General features: G+C 34.5%; 1 protein-coding gene across 1 annotated transcript in view; it reads right to left on the bottom strand.

Moving 5' to 3' along the window:
- The window catches only part of LOC149533467 (bifunctional aspartokinase/homoserine dehydrogenase 1, chloroplastic-like), a 135,662-nt gene that overhangs the window by 35,738 nt on the left and 81,968 nt on the right, over positions 1 to 17,956 (bottom strand). The window contains exons 14-15 of the mRNA XM_089804683.1: positions 17,470 to 17,615; positions 17,024 to 17,159 (exon numbers count right to left, since the gene is read on the bottom strand). Coding sequence (XP_089660809.1) covers positions 17,024 to 17,159; positions 17,470 to 17,615 — 282 coding nt within the window. The remainder of the gene's footprint in view (positions 1 to 17,023; positions 17,160 to 17,469; positions 17,616 to 17,956) is intronic.

Here is a 17,956-nt window from a genome sequence, read left to right as displayed (position 1 = left end):
AATAGCTTCTACCTCAGGCATAGGGTTCAATTGAAAGTATGTATCAAGCTTTTGAACCCAAGCTCTTGCTGTAGACTTCCCCGAGCCATCATAATATTTCCAAGCATGAATAAATGAGATCTATCCTCTTTCTTTTAATCCCTTCCTCACATGCTCCACGCTTCCGTCTTGCCAATGTGGGATAATACATGACTTTTAATATTACTTCTTTTTTTCCTTTTTACAAAGTCCATGTATGTACTCAAAAGGGGGACTCTTGATTTTTATAAAGTGACTTTATGAAACATTATAATATTTAATTTAAATAGCCACTTTACCGTTGTAACTTCAAACATTAAAATAATATACCAAATAAACTCAAAATTCCACATATAATAGCTCATTAGAAAGAGCCCAACAAAACGCATCTCATCCTGTCACTGAAAATTGAAGGCACTGCATCCCCCTATTGGCTTACTAAAAATAGTAAGTCTTCCTGACAACCCAACAAACGAACTCCGTTTGGCCTGTAATTAAATTTGACTAGGCCAAATAACCTCAGGATCCCTTTTGAAGTCCTGGTTAGCCCTCGGGAACATACAAGAATGGGCTAACGACAACATACCTCCAAACTGGCTAAGTGGGGGACATTACGGTAGCAAACTTCCTATTATTATTGAGATTTGCCAATATTTTCTACTCAGAAATTATGATTCCAAAATAAAAGCCAATGTAAATAATATTTAAATTTTAAAAAATTGAGGGATTTGCCAACAAAAATAATTTGGTTTTTCAAAATAATGAAAGATTTGCCAATAATTTATATCTTTTTTGGGGAGGGAGGTTTCGTAAAGTTTACCCTGGTTTCAATAAAGTAACATGAAAATAGACTTGAGAGTGTTAATTTTCATAAAACATTAAAAACTATGGTCAAATCAACTCAAAATGAGCTTTATTTTTTAAATGGATGTCAAAATCTACTTTAAATATTAAATATAAATTTATATCATTCAATTGCTGTAGAGTTTCTAACCAGATTTCAATATTATGCTGACTAATGCACAATATTGTTTTCAGGTTCAAATACTGATGCCAATGAATATGATTTACTTCAAAATCTGTATATAGCACTACGGTAATAACAGAGATGTTCTTGTATATGTGATGCTTGTGTTCCTTTGATATGCTTGCATTGATAGATTTCGATGCCTAGCAATATTGGGCAGATCGAGTATATATATAACAAGGATGCAAAGCAACTAGTTCCTGCCGATAGTAATGTAGGGGTAAGTAATAGTAATATAATAATGTTTACATTTTTATTGTAATAATACTTTGGGAAAATGTAATATTGAATAAAAAATATTTTTGTAATGAAAATTGTCAGTCACTTTTCATTCTGCTAGCCCAAAAGTTTTAGTGAAAATTAGAAACATTACATATATACGCACATATAATTGTACATTTTTTATACTTTGATTATCCAGAAAGATAGAAACTAAGCAAACTTTTTTAAATTTAAGTGAGAATAAAACAAGATCAAACACCTCTAGAACAAGCATTGTGTCAACGGTGATCCCAACCATAATGTCAGGCTGCAAAATACTCCCTGTATTTGTAGCTACGAGTCCAGCAGACCCACGGGAGCAGCATCTCAGGGAAATTTTCGCGGGCTTGGAAAGCCAAATTTTGGCGGAACAGTCAAAAGCTTGAGGCAAGGACGACAAAAGAGGGAAAAACAAATTAGAATGAACAAAAACTAATAAAATTATGCTACAATAAAAACTAGTAATAATAATGATTTGATATTCGTTTTGATAGTTTACGTTTTTTCAATTTTTATTTTGTATAGATGTTCAATAGATACAATCTTGAACACTGTTAGTTTTTGTCATTAAATCAGTTTCAACATTCTACATGATTACTTGTAGATAGAAATAATTAATTCAATTTCAGTTTGTATTTGTGATCTTTGTTAACCAATGTGCTGCTACTCTATTTTTTGGCAGAACAATTTGTGAGTATAGATAGATTTTTAAATCAGAAAATACCATTTTTTGTTTTTTTATTGTGCCATGAATAATAAGATTAATGGTTGAATCTGTGAGTGAAGAGAACCTTCCAGCAGATTATTGTTTGTATCCAGCATAGACCACAAATTCTATACATTTGAAACAACAAGAACACAATTTCACAGATCCCCTTGACAGGTTCTGCTTTACAATTGTTGGGAATTCTGTTCTTCTGAAAGGAGATCAAACTAAAATCGCATACTTCATAGTCAAACAAAACTGAACCCATCCATTACACAGAGACAGAGAAAGTGAGAGCAAGAAAGTGAGAGAGAGAAATGGTGCAACTTGGCTGCGAAAATTGTCAAGATGGGCTATTGTCCGTGGAAATGATTGTTTCTCCTCCTCTCCATCATGCAGTCCGCTACCTTTCTTCGCCTCGATTTCATCTCTCTCTATGCCCACAAAAATATCAGCTACCAAAGTTGATGATGATAAATGGAAAACGCCCACACCTATGTGATGCATTGTTAGAATCTAAAATACAGGGAAAGCAATTTAAATTTACATAGCCGGCCCTATCTATCTTCACGTTGCTAAAGGGTTCTAGGATTCCAACTGCTATTGAGATTCGATCACCACTATTAGAGGGGCTTCTTCTGGGATTCAATCTGGAACCATAATTGGAACTGCAGCTGTTGAATATTTTGGGCCCAAGGCATAGATTAGATGAGGATGCAACGGAAGATTATAACTTTCTTTGGCTGACTCCCAGCGATGCAAATCTTGCTTGCATAAGATCTTGTTGTTGGCTTCACTTGCAAAATTTTAGATAAAAACTGCATGCTGAATGTTCAAGAATGTAATGATGTTTTCAGAAATAAAAGACCATGACAGGATTTTTCTTTCAGAAATAGAGGTTTCCAGAAATTTGCAATGAATGCAACCACTGAAACTTGCATTGAATGTGACCACCCACTCATATTGGATTATTTAAAGGATTTTTCTTTGAGAGGTTTGCTAATTTTCACCGAAACTTGCATTGAATGTGACCATCAATTCATATTGACTTTTTTTAAGGAATTTTCCAGAAAGTCTTAAGTTACGGAAAAATATTTTAAGGAATGTCGTGTAGATCAGTGCAACATGTGTTAGGGACACCTGCTTCCCTCTCAAACCCGATAAAGCTGGCCCTTTCATATCATTATAGACTTTATTTTTTCTCAACATGATCTAAATCTGCAGATCCCCAAACACTTTTAAAACCTCTACCTGAAATAGATACTTCAGCATTAGAATTTGTTAATTGGCATACTAAATCAGCTGAACATTACTACTTCCTTCACCGAAAAACCCTTGCAGCAACCAATCAAGTAAAGCGTTGGCTTTTACTGCTCCCATCCAAGTCAAAACTTGTTAACTGATCTAGTAAAGCTGATGACCTTTACTGCCTACTTCAAAGGTTTCCACATTTAACAGGTTCTTCAAAGCCAAAGTTAACTGATCTGCATCAGCAACTAAATTATGCTATTCCACCATTATTTCACTTCCTCCAGCGAAAATCAAAAGAATATCATTAAATCCCTCTTCTAGGACAACATTTTCTATTTCTCATCGAGAATTTCAAGAAATCAAGGCTCTGTAACGGAAGATTGTCTCTCAGGCCACGAAATCTGGTATTTAAATAATTAAATCTTTCTTCTTCCAGAAAAGCGATGCAAAAGAACATGCGGCAACTCAGCCAAACTCAGCATCAATCTTCCTGCACCTGGTACAAACTAAAAACGTGCAAAGTCACTATCCCTCATGAAACTAAACCCAACTCACCCACATACCCAGACATAACAACCACAGAAAAGAAAAAACAAATTCGAAACCCTATTTGATCCCAAGCATTCCCCGCCCCTAAAACACCATTTCAACACAAAACCCTTATCATTTCTTGCTCAGAAAACAACCAAAAACCACCATAAAACATAAACCTATTTCTGCAGAAAAGAACCCCACCTTGAGCTCATCTACTCTATCAAGATTTGAAAACTATCTGCACACTAAGATTCCCAGCGGGTGCCATGGCAGCATTGGAAATACTCATCTCAATTGAATCCCAAAACCGAAAGCCAAAAACTCCCAAAAAATCCCAATCAACACACCTGTATCCCCATAATGATAAAACTCATCAACCCTGATGAAATTAAGACAAAACCAAAAACCAAAAAAACCAGACAAAACCAAGAAAATCCCAATCAACACACCTGTCATCTACGAATCTGTTGAATTAAAACACATCAACCCTGGTGAAATCATTGTTCTTGGAAACCCCAAGAAGTCGATATCTTCTCCATCACAGCTAAAATATCAAAAGAATTTGAAGATACTCAAAGACATTGTCAAATGGTTGGTACATATTTATTATTATTTTAATGTAGATGATTTTAATTAAAAAATCTGGAAAGTTCTATATATTTAATTGAATATCATCTCTTATTAAAGAATTTGAAGATATTCATAGACATTGTCAAATGGTTGGTACATTTTTTTAAATTTTTTTTAATGTTGTCACTCGACATTTTCACAATAGTGGAATGCTTTTAAAGTGAGTTTTTTTATTTTTGTGGACAAAAATCAGAAACGAAGCACTACTTTAGCATGTTGGCAAATGAAATTGTAGATAAATTATTTATTTTGAATTATGAAAAAACTAATATAAATTAGAACTATATAGTTGCATAAAGCTTTTGAAAAATTAATTGTTTTGATTGGAGAATCAAACTGAAAAGTTGCATTCACTGAATGCTATAGTATCCTGCCCATGGCAGAAACTAATAAGGAGGGGTGTGAGAGTGAATGGGCATGTCTCCGAATGGAGACATGACCATTCACTATCACACCTACTCGGTGCTCGATTATCATACCCGTTTTGAATTAGTTAGACATCTGAATTAGTTAGACATAACACAAGTATAAACATATATCAATGATCATAATGAACTCATTTCATATGCAGCCCGATAATGATATTTACAAAGATCGATAATGATCTAAATCAAAAGGGATCGGAATATGTTTTGATCATGGCTGAGATATGATCTCATATAAAGTATATATATGCACATCAGTCTCAAATGCAGTGATCATATGTAGAATGACATTCAATAGGATTATGTATGTATGTATGTAATGTATGTATGTAAATCATATTGGTATGCATATATATGTATATAGATCTTTGATCACACTTATTGTCCGACCGAAGCTACATGCTTTAACACTCCCTCTTAGCTAGGGAAGACAAAGTGCATATATATAAGTTTTCCTTATTTGAAAAGTGATATCACCTAGTTAGTGATATACTTAAGAAAATCAAGTCTCATGATATTCTTTCCAGTTATGGTGCAAGCACAGATATCAAGTCTCATGATATCTACCATAAGAGATCATGGTATATCCATAGATATTATGTCACATAATACCCACCATGATAAAAATGAACATAATGATCTTCTACAAATATCACGTCACATGATATCTATCAATATGTACTTTTAACTATCATGACTTGTCCATGAATATCAAGTCACGTGATATTCATCATGATAGTAATCTAATCATTATAAAGTCATCACCTTATAATGTTAGAGTCAACATTTCATTATAAAAGATCGTAGGCTTTTAATAATGTATAGAGGATGGCCCATAAGTCATAGAGTCACACATACGACAAAAGAGTTTACACTTTAAACATCTTTATTAAAATATAATACAAATTTACAAAGTTGAGACTCAATCTCATAAACTCACATTTCAACCATACCAAATTTATTTCTAAAATGATCAACCTTCACCTTAGGAAGAGGCTTGGTGAGAATGTCAGTTGTTTGATCACTCGTATTAATATATTCCAACTGAGTAGCTCTTCTTTCCACCATGTCTCGTACATAGTGGTAAGGGATTTCTATATGCTTGGATCTATCATGAAATATTGGATTCACGGACAACTTGATACAACTTTGATTATCACAGTGAATAGTGGTAGGTTTCAAAGGCTCATAAAATAAACTAGCAAGCAATTTTCGAAGCCACACTACTTCCCTTGCTCCTATCGCTACTACAATGTACTCTGCCTGGGTAGAACTCTAAGCAACTGAAGCTTGATTCCTGCAAATTCATGAGATCATAGCAGATCCTAAACTAAAACAACATCCTGATGTGCTTTTCCAGTCTTTTACACTTTCGGCCCAATCAAAATCAGTATATTCATGTAACTCCAAGCTGGTATTCTCATATTTAAGTTCATACCCAATAGTGCCTTGAAGATATCTTGATACATGCTTCAAAGCGACAAGATGTATTTCTCGAGGTTCACATATGAACTGACTTAAATGCATTCACAACATAGCAAATATCTAGTCGAGTATTCACAAGATACATTCGAGACCCAATTATTTGTTTGTATAAGGTGGGACCAATTAGTCTGGATTTAGCAGTTGCTTCCTTCAGCTTTTGTAACTTAGTTTCCATAGGTGTTGACATAGGTCGATAGTTCCACATTCCAAATTTTTTTAGAATATCAACAGTATACTTCTTTTGATGTAGGAAGATGTTTCCAAACTTCTGACGAAATTCCAATCCAAGGAAGTAATGAAGAATCCCTAAGTCCTTCATGTCAAATTTAGAAGTCAATTTTTTCTTACACTGATTAATGAGATGATCTTCTCCTGTAATCAAAAGGTCATCAACATAAAGGATTAGAATCAAAATATCAGCTTTGCTTACTTTAAAGTAAAAATATTGATCAGCATCATTCTTGGTGAATCCAAGACTTAGAAGATATTTGTAATTGAATTCTTTGCCCATGCTAGTACTTTTCCTTCTTTATAATTGAATTCTTTGCCCATGCTAGTACTTTGCCTTCCATGAATGTAACTTTATAACCATCATCTTCAAGTGCTGATATAGATATTAAATTCCTTTTAATACTGGTACATATAGAACTCCAGAAAGCTGAATAGATTTTCCTAATTTTAATTTGATGGTGCAGATCCCAATTCCTTTTACAAAATGTGCAGAATCATTCCCAATTCTAACTTCTTCATCTATTTCTATTTGCATGCTCTCTAGATTATCTTGATATCCAGTGATGTGTCTTGAAGATCCACTGTCAGTTATCCAAGTGTTGGACTTGGTTGATATTTGACAAGACAAGGCTGAGTAAAAGGCATATTTCTCATAATCTTGACCTTCGATTGATCTAATTAATTTTGGCAAATGATGCTTGAAGTTTAGATCCACCAGGACAATTTAGTGTATAATGTTTGTATTGATCACATTTGAAACATTGAATTTTAGACAAGTCTTTCTTCTGTTTTGACTGTCCTTTTCCATAAAAGTTTATTTTCCTTTTGGTGTTCTTCTTCTTACCCTTCTTATGAGAGTTGGTGTTAAGAACATGAATGTCTTCATCTATGGTTTTATGTTTTCCTTTAGTCATTAGTCTCGACTCTTCTTGAAGACAATCAGATCTTAATCGATCTAGTTTTGGAAGTTTAGATCTTGCACTTATACCTTGTACAAATGACTCCCAAGAATTTGGTAGTCCTCCTAATGCTATTAGGGATAACTATTGGTTGTCAATCTCATAACTAATTGAAGATAACTGATCTCTCAATTCTGCGATTCTCATGAAGAAGGCATTTACTAATTCTCCTTTACTCATGCTAATATTATTCATTTGTCTTTTAAGAGCAAGTTTTCTACTAGTGTTATTTACTATGAATGCATTTTCAAGAGCTTTAAACATGCGATATGTTGTTGCATGTTTTGCCACAATAGGCACTATGTGATCTAGAATAGCATCCACTATCATTTTCATGGCCTTCTCATTATTCTCGATCCATAGAGTTTTCTCTGGATCATCTTTAGGTTCTTCTTTTTCTTCTTTTACAAAGGATTCTAATTTGTTCTCTTTTAATAGCATTATTATAGAAAGTTTCCAAGATTCAAAGTTGTCAGCACTGTAAGGCGGTGTTCGAATCTTAACATGTTTGTCATCTTGAAGAATAATGAGAGACTGCAACTTAATGTGAAATCTGATCTCTTAAACTTAATTAGATCTTTCCTTAACAAGGCTCTAATACCATGTAAGGTTTCTAACCAGATTTCAATATTATGCTGACTGATGCACGACTTCGTTTGCAGGTTCAAATATTGATGCCAATGAATATGATTTACTTCAGAGTCTGTATATAGCACTACAGTAATAATAGAGATGTTCTTGTATATGTGATGCTTATGTTCCTTTGATATGTTTGCATAATAGATTTCGATGCCTAGCAATATCGGGCAGATCGAGTATATATATAATGAGGGGTGTGAGAGTGAATGGGCATGTCTCCAAATTGAGAGTGACCATTCATTGTCACACCTATTCGGTGTTCGATTATCATACCCGTTCTGAATTAGTTAGACATAACAAAAGTCTGAACATACATCAATGATCATATGAACTTGTTTCATATGCAACCCGATAATGATATTTACACAGATCGATAATGATCTAAATCAAAAGCGATCGAAATATGTTTCGATCATGACTGAGATATGATCTCAGATAAAGTATATATATGTACATCAGTCTCAAATGCAGCGATCATATGTAGAATGACATTCAATGGGATTATATGTGTGTGTGTGTGTATGTCTGTATATATCAATATGTAAATCATACTGGTATATATATACATATGTTTATAGATCTTTGATCATAGTTATTGTCCGACCGAAGCTACATGCTTTAACAATTGCAAATAAGAAGCCCAATTTTGAAGTTTATTTAAAACGACATGTTGTCGCCCTCAAAAAACCCACCATTTCCTTCATAACTTGAGCCACACAACTCTGTTTGAGGCCTACATTAGCTCGAAACAAGCGAGCTTGCAAGGGCTACTATCATAAGGCAAAAACAAGACTCAAAACTATTTACAACAAAATGAAAAGCAAATCAAAAATGTGAAATTTTACCAAAAATCAAGAGTTTGTAGTCAGAAACTCTTTCTTACAAACAACTGGGATTAAACTTGACGAAAACCTTCAAAGAAATGCACGAATAAAGTTACATCGAATACAATTCAGGGATAACAAATTGCCTTAATGACACTTTACCAATACGTTAAAAAAATAAAGTATTCCTACAATTTCATGATAAAATTGCATAGGGTTGCCTCAATTTTGTGAGGTCAAAATTGAGGACAACATTACAAGAACAAAATATATTTAAGAGTTTATATTAATAGAATATTAAGATGTTATAATTATTTATATTATTAATATTAAAAATTGAAAATTCATTAGAATTGATATTATAGAGAATTGTTATTTTTATTGATAATTATATTATATCAATTTGATATATTATTTCCTTTCATTCCTTTTAATTTTTTTTTGTCAAGGGAGTATCCCTGCGAGACGGCCCAGTGCCCAACAGCCCATATCTTGGGTACCTAGATGACCCACAATATAAGTGCATCACTTAAATATAGACCTTGGATTCAAACCCAAGACCTTAGGGAGCATACCCAAGACTTAAGCCTTCTTCACAAACCATGTGGGCTAAGGACAAAGCCCTCTATTCTTTCATTATTATATTAAGTTAATTTTACTAATAAATTCTATATTATTATTTATTCGTTCATTAATTTTACTTTTATTATTTATTATTAAATCTTATTCTATAAAGGGGATGTCATAGAAGGATACACAATTGTTGTGAGAGCATTACCTATGGGTGTCTAAGGTTAAATATGAAAAATACATTTTCTTTAGCAATTTTCCCACATCTACTGTGTGTGAACAAGTTTCTTGCAAAGACTAGGTGAGTTTCAATGAGTATGTGCGCAGTTTTGAAGCTCAAACTAGCCACAAACTCAGCCATCAAAGGCTCAAATTATTTTAGCGAGTGCAAGAAAACTTGCAAGTACTCAATGAGTTCGAATTCTATAAATGGAACTACAATTCAAAATTTCAAGAACTCCAAAACTTTATTACAACCAACCACATATCCCAATGGGTAGATCTATACCCAATTAAGAGCACATGAATCAACAAGACTAACAGAAGCATATCCAATATGAAGAGACAAAAAATATTGTTTATGTAAGTTTCTAGGATGAGGATGTGTGGGAATGGCAATTTTCCAAAATTTTGGGGATATTTAAGTGTGTTGGGAGTGAATGCACACAAAATATACAAAATTAAGCAGAACAGAGAACATGGTACTACCCAACCAACAAGTGATAACAATCTCAATTGTCAAATCATAAATGTTAATGATAACTGATAAATCAAAATGATTAAAAATTTATATAAATATAATAGTTAATGCTATTCAGCCACCACAGCAAGTGGATCAGGACAGGTATACTGAACTAGAACAGACTCAACAGTGGAACATGCATGAAGATGACAGTAGCACTCAGAGGGAGGAGGCCAGTGGTACACATGTGGAAGATGCTTTCTATGGAGGTAGTTGGAGTAATATTAATGCCAGGAGAAACAATGATGGATGGGACTAAACAGCTCAGTCTGATTATCTTTTTTGGCATAAAGAGCCTTAATGTTATTTCATATTATGCTAAGTTAGCTTTTTTGGAAATTAGTCTCTTCTATTGTAAATGTTAAGTTTATACTCTGAACATGATCGACACAATTGAATAGTAGTCGCGTCGATACTTTAAGATTTTTGCTTCTGTAAACAATTGATAAACTATCTCTAATAGAAAAAAAAGTTTCAAGTATAGCATGAGTGGCATTGTTGAGGCTAGTGATGGCTATGACAATGCATGTGTACATAATGTTACAATTTTGTGAAGGCTAAACAAACATTATAGAAGCTGAAATAAGATTGAGGAGTGTTGTCTCACATCCTACGAGGGGTATCCCTTGCGTCATATTCATACAAGAACATCTAGGTCTACAAGCAATCCACAAAACAAAAACATAAAAAATTCAATTTGACTTCTGTTCTAATTTTTTGTTTGCGGTCCCTAATTTTCCTTTGTTAATGCATCTTCTCGGATTTTTGCTTTAGCTCTTTAATGGGGCCCACATGCTTGACTGCATATGGCACCCACATTCTTCTTCAAATGGCTATCATTTTCTTTTAGCCTTCTTGAAATTCTTATCTGATCAATGGAGTTCACAGCAGCTGAGCTGGACATAAAGACAATTTGTTCTTGCATTCTGCAATTTGAAGATTTGATTGTGGAAATTATTAGAGAATGATTCATGTTGGGTTGAGATTACTTTCTGGAGTTCACATATTACACATCCCCTATTGTTGAGTAAGAATTCCTTGGTGTAGGGGGTTTCTCATTGTCCTATTCCTAAGGTCCAAATATTTGTAATGTCCCCATTTTTGCTAGCATCAAGGTTTGAAAGATTAACCTATTATTGTGATCCTCGTAGGCTAATTATTGTGGATAGAGGGTCTTCTGAGGTAGTGGCTTGGCTTGGGAGGGTCTTATCTTCTCCACAATTCAGTAAGTTACCAGTTGGTTTTCATTTGGGCTTAGTTTTGTGCACTTACTATTTGTGGTAAGTTAGGTGTTGATTGAAATGAACCCTTTCTATTTTTGGAAAGTGCATTTGGTCACATGGAGAAATAATAGGTGACTCTTGTTTCAGATGGTATATTTAAATGATGGGTATTTTGGGAGTAATTATATTTTTAGTGGCCAAATTATTATTATATTAAATAGCTTAATATAAAGTTATAATTTCACTTGAGGGTTGAGTAATCATTGGAAGGGAGTCATTTATTATATGCCTAAGCCAAGTATTAAATATTTAAATTGATGTTGTGTTGGAAAGTTTCGAGAGGAAAGTTTCAAGAGCTGAGTTCTTTTGGGAAACTTCTACAGTTTTTAAAGTTGACTTCCTTTGGAAACTTTTATCAACAAAGCATTATAAATATGAGCTCATTTCATTGGAAAAAGCACGCTTGAATATTTATTTGCTTTTGTTGCTTTTGTGGCTTTTCTGAGTCTGAAGTTTGTGCCCTTGATGAAGTGTAAGTGTTTGATTTTACGTGTGCATTTAATCCACAACTGAAGTATTGTGGATTAAATTCTGAGACTTGTTCAAGGCTGAAAATCTGAGTCCTCTTTCTGTATATGTTGTTGCTAAGAAGACGTTGAGGAGTTCGATGAAATTGGTAGAATTAATTATTGTGTATTGCATCTGCTGCTGAGCATTGGACATTGTCATTCCTTTTCTAGCGCCTGCTATTGATCACCTATACTGCTGCAAAGAAGGTGATTGTCACTGTGAAATTTGGCACTGCATTTCCAGATTTGGTGTCACTGTTGTTGGGGGTTTTTGGCATTGCATTTCAGAACGCTATGGTTTCACATTGGTATTGATATCCCTAGGCTGCTACATGTTTATGGGCAGTACATTTCACTGTTTTTCCATCTGCCACGGTCCAGTTTGAACACCACAGTCCAGGCGCTGAACTGCTACAACTAGGTGTCCACTCTTTTGTTTGGGACACCAGTCTGTGTAATTTTGATTACCAGTTTGGGCGTGCTTGTGGAATCTGTTGCAATTGTATGTAGTGATCATCAGGTGCATCGAATTTATGTTGTAATTCTGATTTCATAATTAGCTTGAAGAAAGATACATTTGCAATAAATTTCAGAATGTTTGTTCAAAATTCAGGATTTTAGTGTTCATTTGGCATAGCAAACAATCTGCAAAACCTTTCCATGCCATCACCATTGTTGTTCAAAAAACTGCCTTTATCTTTTAATTACTTGAGTGTGGTAATTTGGAATTGAGGAAATTGCAGATCAACAAATATTTGGAGTTCATTTTAGTGGTATTAGCACTGTTTACCAAGTGTTTGATTTAATGTCAAAATAAATAAGTTTACTTTTAGTGTTGTCTAACCTATAACCAACTGGGGGTTATTATAGTAGTATCAGAGCAGTTCCCTGCCACCCTGTAGGAACTGGGCCTAGTTTGATTAGCACTTTATTTTGGAGATTTGGTTTTTAATGTTATGCATGGTGACAAGAGGTTTGGTATTCATTATACTCGTAGAGGGCGTACACCACCAAGGGATGGAGAATTTGAGATACGAGGTATTGTGAAACAATTGGATGTGCTAGTAAATGAACCGAATCAAAATCACAGACAGATTACCCAACTGATTTCAAATCCGAGATTCAAGCATAGCATGATATCACTTTTTCAAAGAGCAAAATGTAATGATACAGTTGCGGCTATAGATATGCGGGACATTTCTTATGAGACACAACATGAGTTGGGCGCAGTTGAAGTGGAATGTGATGAGAATTCATGTCAAGTTGAGTCAGATGATGCAGTTGTTGGCATGAGTTCCCAAAATCATGTATTTGATGGCGACGTAGCGATAGTGGGTGTAGGAGCATGTGAGGATACTGTCATATCAGCAACCACTTTTGTACCGATTTAACCATCTAGTGAGGAGTTTAGCACTATCCATGTAGTGGTAGATTTGTTCTTTGATGATAGTACACTTGTTATTGATGAAAAGGCGAGTGATTTAGTGATAGAGTCATGCTATGCTATCGATCAACACAGTGTTGATGTTCTCTGTGTGGACAATCCTATGTTCGACATGGATGTAGCATTGTCTTGTGACAATCCATTGTTTGAGGTTGATGTTGATCACTCAGGTCCTACGTGGAGTTGGACTCAGTTTTCAACATCTGCAAATTCGGTTCAGTTCTCTATTGTGGCAGTTGGTGATGTTCCTGTGTCCACAAATTTTGACATGGCTACACCAATAGCTGATACAATTGGCATGAGTCCATATGATTCCCCTGTAGCTACATCTATTTTAAGGATTGTTGGTGATGATCGAGATTCAAGTCCAATATATATTATATGGGTGGCTACAAGGAAGAAGAGTATGTTGAAATCTCCTAAGGACTTATCTTTTGGTGATGCCCTGACTTTCACATCATCAGCACAAGTATTGGGTGCTATATTGTAGGCGATGTTGATGGACTTGATGATATTGGCATGCAATTGTTTGAGTGCTGATAGGGATGCCACATACTTCTTCATCTGGGATCGAAGTGGAGGTTGGAGTTCACTGTGTTACCGGATTGCTTGAGGACAAGCAATCTCGGGAAGGGAGGACTGTAATGTCCTCATTTTTGTTAGTATCGGAGTTTGAGAGATTAGCTTATTTTGGTGATCCTCGTAGGCTACTTATTGTGGATAGAGGTCTTCTGAGGCAATGGCTTGGCTTGGGAGGGTCATATCTTCTCCACAATTCAATAAGTTACAGGTTGGTTTTTGTTTGGGCTTAGTTTTGTGTAATATTTATGGTAAGTTGGGTGTTGATTGAAATGGATCCTTTCTATTTTTGAGAAGTGTGTTTGGGCACATGGAGAAATAATAGGTGTGACTCTTGTTTCAAACAACAAGTATTTTGAAAGTTATTATATTTTTGGTGGCCAAATTATTATTAAATTATTAAATGACTTATTATAAAGTTATAATTTCATTTAAGTTGAGGGTTGAGTCATCATTGGAAGGGGGTCATTTATTATGTGCCTAAGCCAAGTATTAAATATTTAAAGTGATGTATTGGAAAGTTTCAAGGGCTGAGTTCTTCTGGGAAACTTTGACAATTTCTAAAGTTGACTTCTTTTGAAAACTTTTATCAACAAAACATTATAAATATGAGCTCATTTCATTGGAAAAAGCATGCTAGAATATTTAATTGTTTTTGTCGCCTTTGTGGCTTTTCTGAGTTTGAAGTTTGTGCCCTTGGTGAAGTATAAGGGTTTGATTTTTGGGTGTGCATTTAATCCACAGTTGACGTAACGTGGATTAAATTCTGAGACTTGTTCAAGGCTGAAAATTTGACGCTTCTTTCTGTATATGTTGTTGCTAAGAAGAAGTTGAGGAATTTGGAGAAATTGGTAGAATTAATTACTATGAATTACATCTGCTGCCAGGCATTGGAGATTGTCATTCCTTTCCTAGGGACTGCTATTAATCACCTATACTGCTTCAAAGAAGGTGATTACCACTGTGAAATTTGGCGCTGCATTTCCAGATTTGGTGTCATTGTTGTTGGGAGTTTTTGGCATTGCATTTCAGAATGCTAGGGTTTTACACATTGGTATTGATATACCTAGGCGGCTAACTGTTCAAGGGCAGTACATTTCACTGTTTTTCCATCTGCCACGGTCCAGTTTGAACACCACAGTCCAGGCGTTGACCAGCTGCAACTCAGCGTCCATCTCTTCTGTTTGGGACACCAATCTGTGTAATTTCAGTTACCAGTTTGGGCGTGCTTATGGAATCTGTTGCAATTGTATATAGTGATCATCATGTGCATTGAATTTATGTTGTAATTATGATTTCATAATTAGCTTGAAGAAAGATACATTTGCAATAAATTTCAGAATTATTGTTTTTTCCAAAATTCAGGATTTTAGTGTTCATTTGGCATAGCAAACAATTTGCAAAATCTTTCCATGCAATCTGAGTTGGCCTGACCATCATCATTGTTATTAAGAAAATTGCCTTTTATCTTTTAATTACTTGAGTGTGGTAATTTGGAATTGAGGAAATTGCGGATCAACAAATATTTGGAGTTCATTGCAGTGGTATTAGTGTTGTTTGCCAAGTGTTTGATTTAATGTCAAGATAAAGAAGTTTAGTGTTGTCTAAGGTATAACCAACTGGGGTTATTCAAATATTCCTGTTGGCCATGAGAACAGAGAATCAAAATTTGATGTCCTTCTGCATCACTTACTTGCTGGGACTTGCCAAAGGTTTCCTATGGCATAGATAATCTATCTTATTTATCCATCTATCTATTTGTCTGTCTCTCCATCTCTCTATCTGTGTCTATGTTTGTCTATTTGTCTCTCTGTCTCTCTCTCTCTATCTGTCTATATGTCTACCTACCTGTCTAGACTCTATCTATCTCTCTGTCTATCTATTTGTCTATCTGTTTATCTGTCTCTCTGTCTATTTGTTTGTGTGTCTATCTTTTTGTCTGCCTATCTATCTATCTGTACGTCTATGTATCTATTTGTCTGTCTGTTTGCTTGTATGTCTGCATGTCTGTCTGTCTATCTATTTATCTGTTTGTCTGTTGGTCTATCTATCTGTCTATATGTGTATGTATCTATGTTTGTCTATCTGTCTCTCTATCTATTTGTCTCTCTGTCAATCTATCTATCTATATATCTCTCTAATATTTGTCTCTCTGTCTGTTTGTATATCTTTCTGTCTGTCTATCTATCTCTCTGTTTGTCAAACTGTCTCTCTATTTATCTCTTTGTTTGTCTGTCTATCTCTCTATCTCTCTATCTATTTGTCTATCTATCTATCTATCTCTCACTGATCTATCTCTCTATCTGTCCCTCTATCTATCTATCTATCTATATGTCTGTCTCTCTATCTCTCTGTCTCTATGTCTATCTATTTATCTGTCTCTTTGTTTGTCTCTCTATCTATTTGTCTCTATGTACGTCTCTTTATCTCTCTATCTGTCTCTCTATCTATTTGTTTGTCTCTCTGTCTCTCTATCTATCTATCTATCTGTTTGTCTCTCTGTCTGTCAAACTCTTTGTCTCTCTATCTGTCTATCTCTCTATCTGTCTCTATCTATCTCTCTGTCTCTATGTCTATCTGCCTGCCTATCTACCTGCCTATCTGCCTGTCTACCTATCTATCTATCTATCTATCTATCTATCACAATGCTTAAAACCCATCAAATTTGAGAATTTGGTTGTTCTTCACATACTCCAAATATATTTATATATGTACTTACATTTTATTGTATCAATTGCTATAATAGTAATAAAATCTGCTATTCAGTAATGTTGAAGATATTTGCTGCCACTAAAGCAATTTTACTAATCAGGGGTAAAGTAACCAAGCTACAAAGGTCAGAAATGAGCTCATAAGTTTGACACAAAATGAGTGTGAATTTTCCAACATAATAAACATAGTATTACCTTTCTAGCAACATCCATGCCCGATAGATCATCCCTAGGGTCTGGTTCAGTATACCCAGCTTTCATTGCCTTTGCTACAATCTCACTAAAATTTTCTTGCCCAGCAAAGCTGTTAAAAATATAACTTAAAGTTCCACTGCAATTAAAAAATTAAAGCTGTTAAACATAAATCCGAGGTTTATAGAAACCTGTCTTCAATATTACAATACCAACAAAGTAAGGTGACCAAATTTACATTTAGAAACACCATGCAAGAAAGTTGTCAACTCATATCACAATAAAACAGACAGCTTGGTGTCAAATCATTCAACTGAGGAACTGTAATTAAGATAATAAGTCAATCACATCCAGCGATGCTGTCTGAAGACATTTAAAAACCCTTTTAAATGCACCTATAAAACAAGTACATTACAACATTCTTTAAGTGACAAAAATAAGCACTTCACCTGAATATGCCTTCAATCCGTAAAATTTTATCACCAGTTTCCAAAAGGCCACGCAAAGTGCTGATTATTGGAAGACCAGCACCAACAGTTGCCTCATAAAAGTAGTGGGTATAGGATCTTCTTTGAAGGTCCCTCAATCTTAGGTACTGTACAAACACCAGAACACATCCCCAAAAATTAGATAACCTCCATGCAATCTAAAGTTAATAAAATGCAAGTTACTTTTCTTTACTAAAGATCCATCTGCCTCTGGTTCCTAAAAAAATTCATTTCAATTTCAAAAAAACAATTCTCTCTAGAAAAGAAAAAACAAACAATAGTCGCTTTTGGAACACATTCAACAAAAAATACAAATACAATCATCAAAATATTAAGAGAACAAATAAATAAATGCATCATGTATCATCGATAACCGAACTAAATTTTACATTCCATAAGTTATTTTGATAAATCATAACCTTGATCATGGATTGGTTTCAGGGCAGAA

This window comes from Cupressus sempervirens, chromosome 10, assembly GCF_028749045.1.
Source record: "Cupressus sempervirens isolate cs-2001-9-10 chromosome 10, ASM2874904v1, whole genome shotgun sequence".
Taxonomy (NCBI): domain Eukaryota; kingdom Viridiplantae; phylum Streptophyta; class Pinopsida; order Cupressales; family Cupressaceae; genus Cupressus; species Cupressus sempervirens.
The sequence above is the reverse complement of the archived record's forward strand: the minus strand, read 5'-3'. Positions and strand labels throughout refer to the sequence as shown.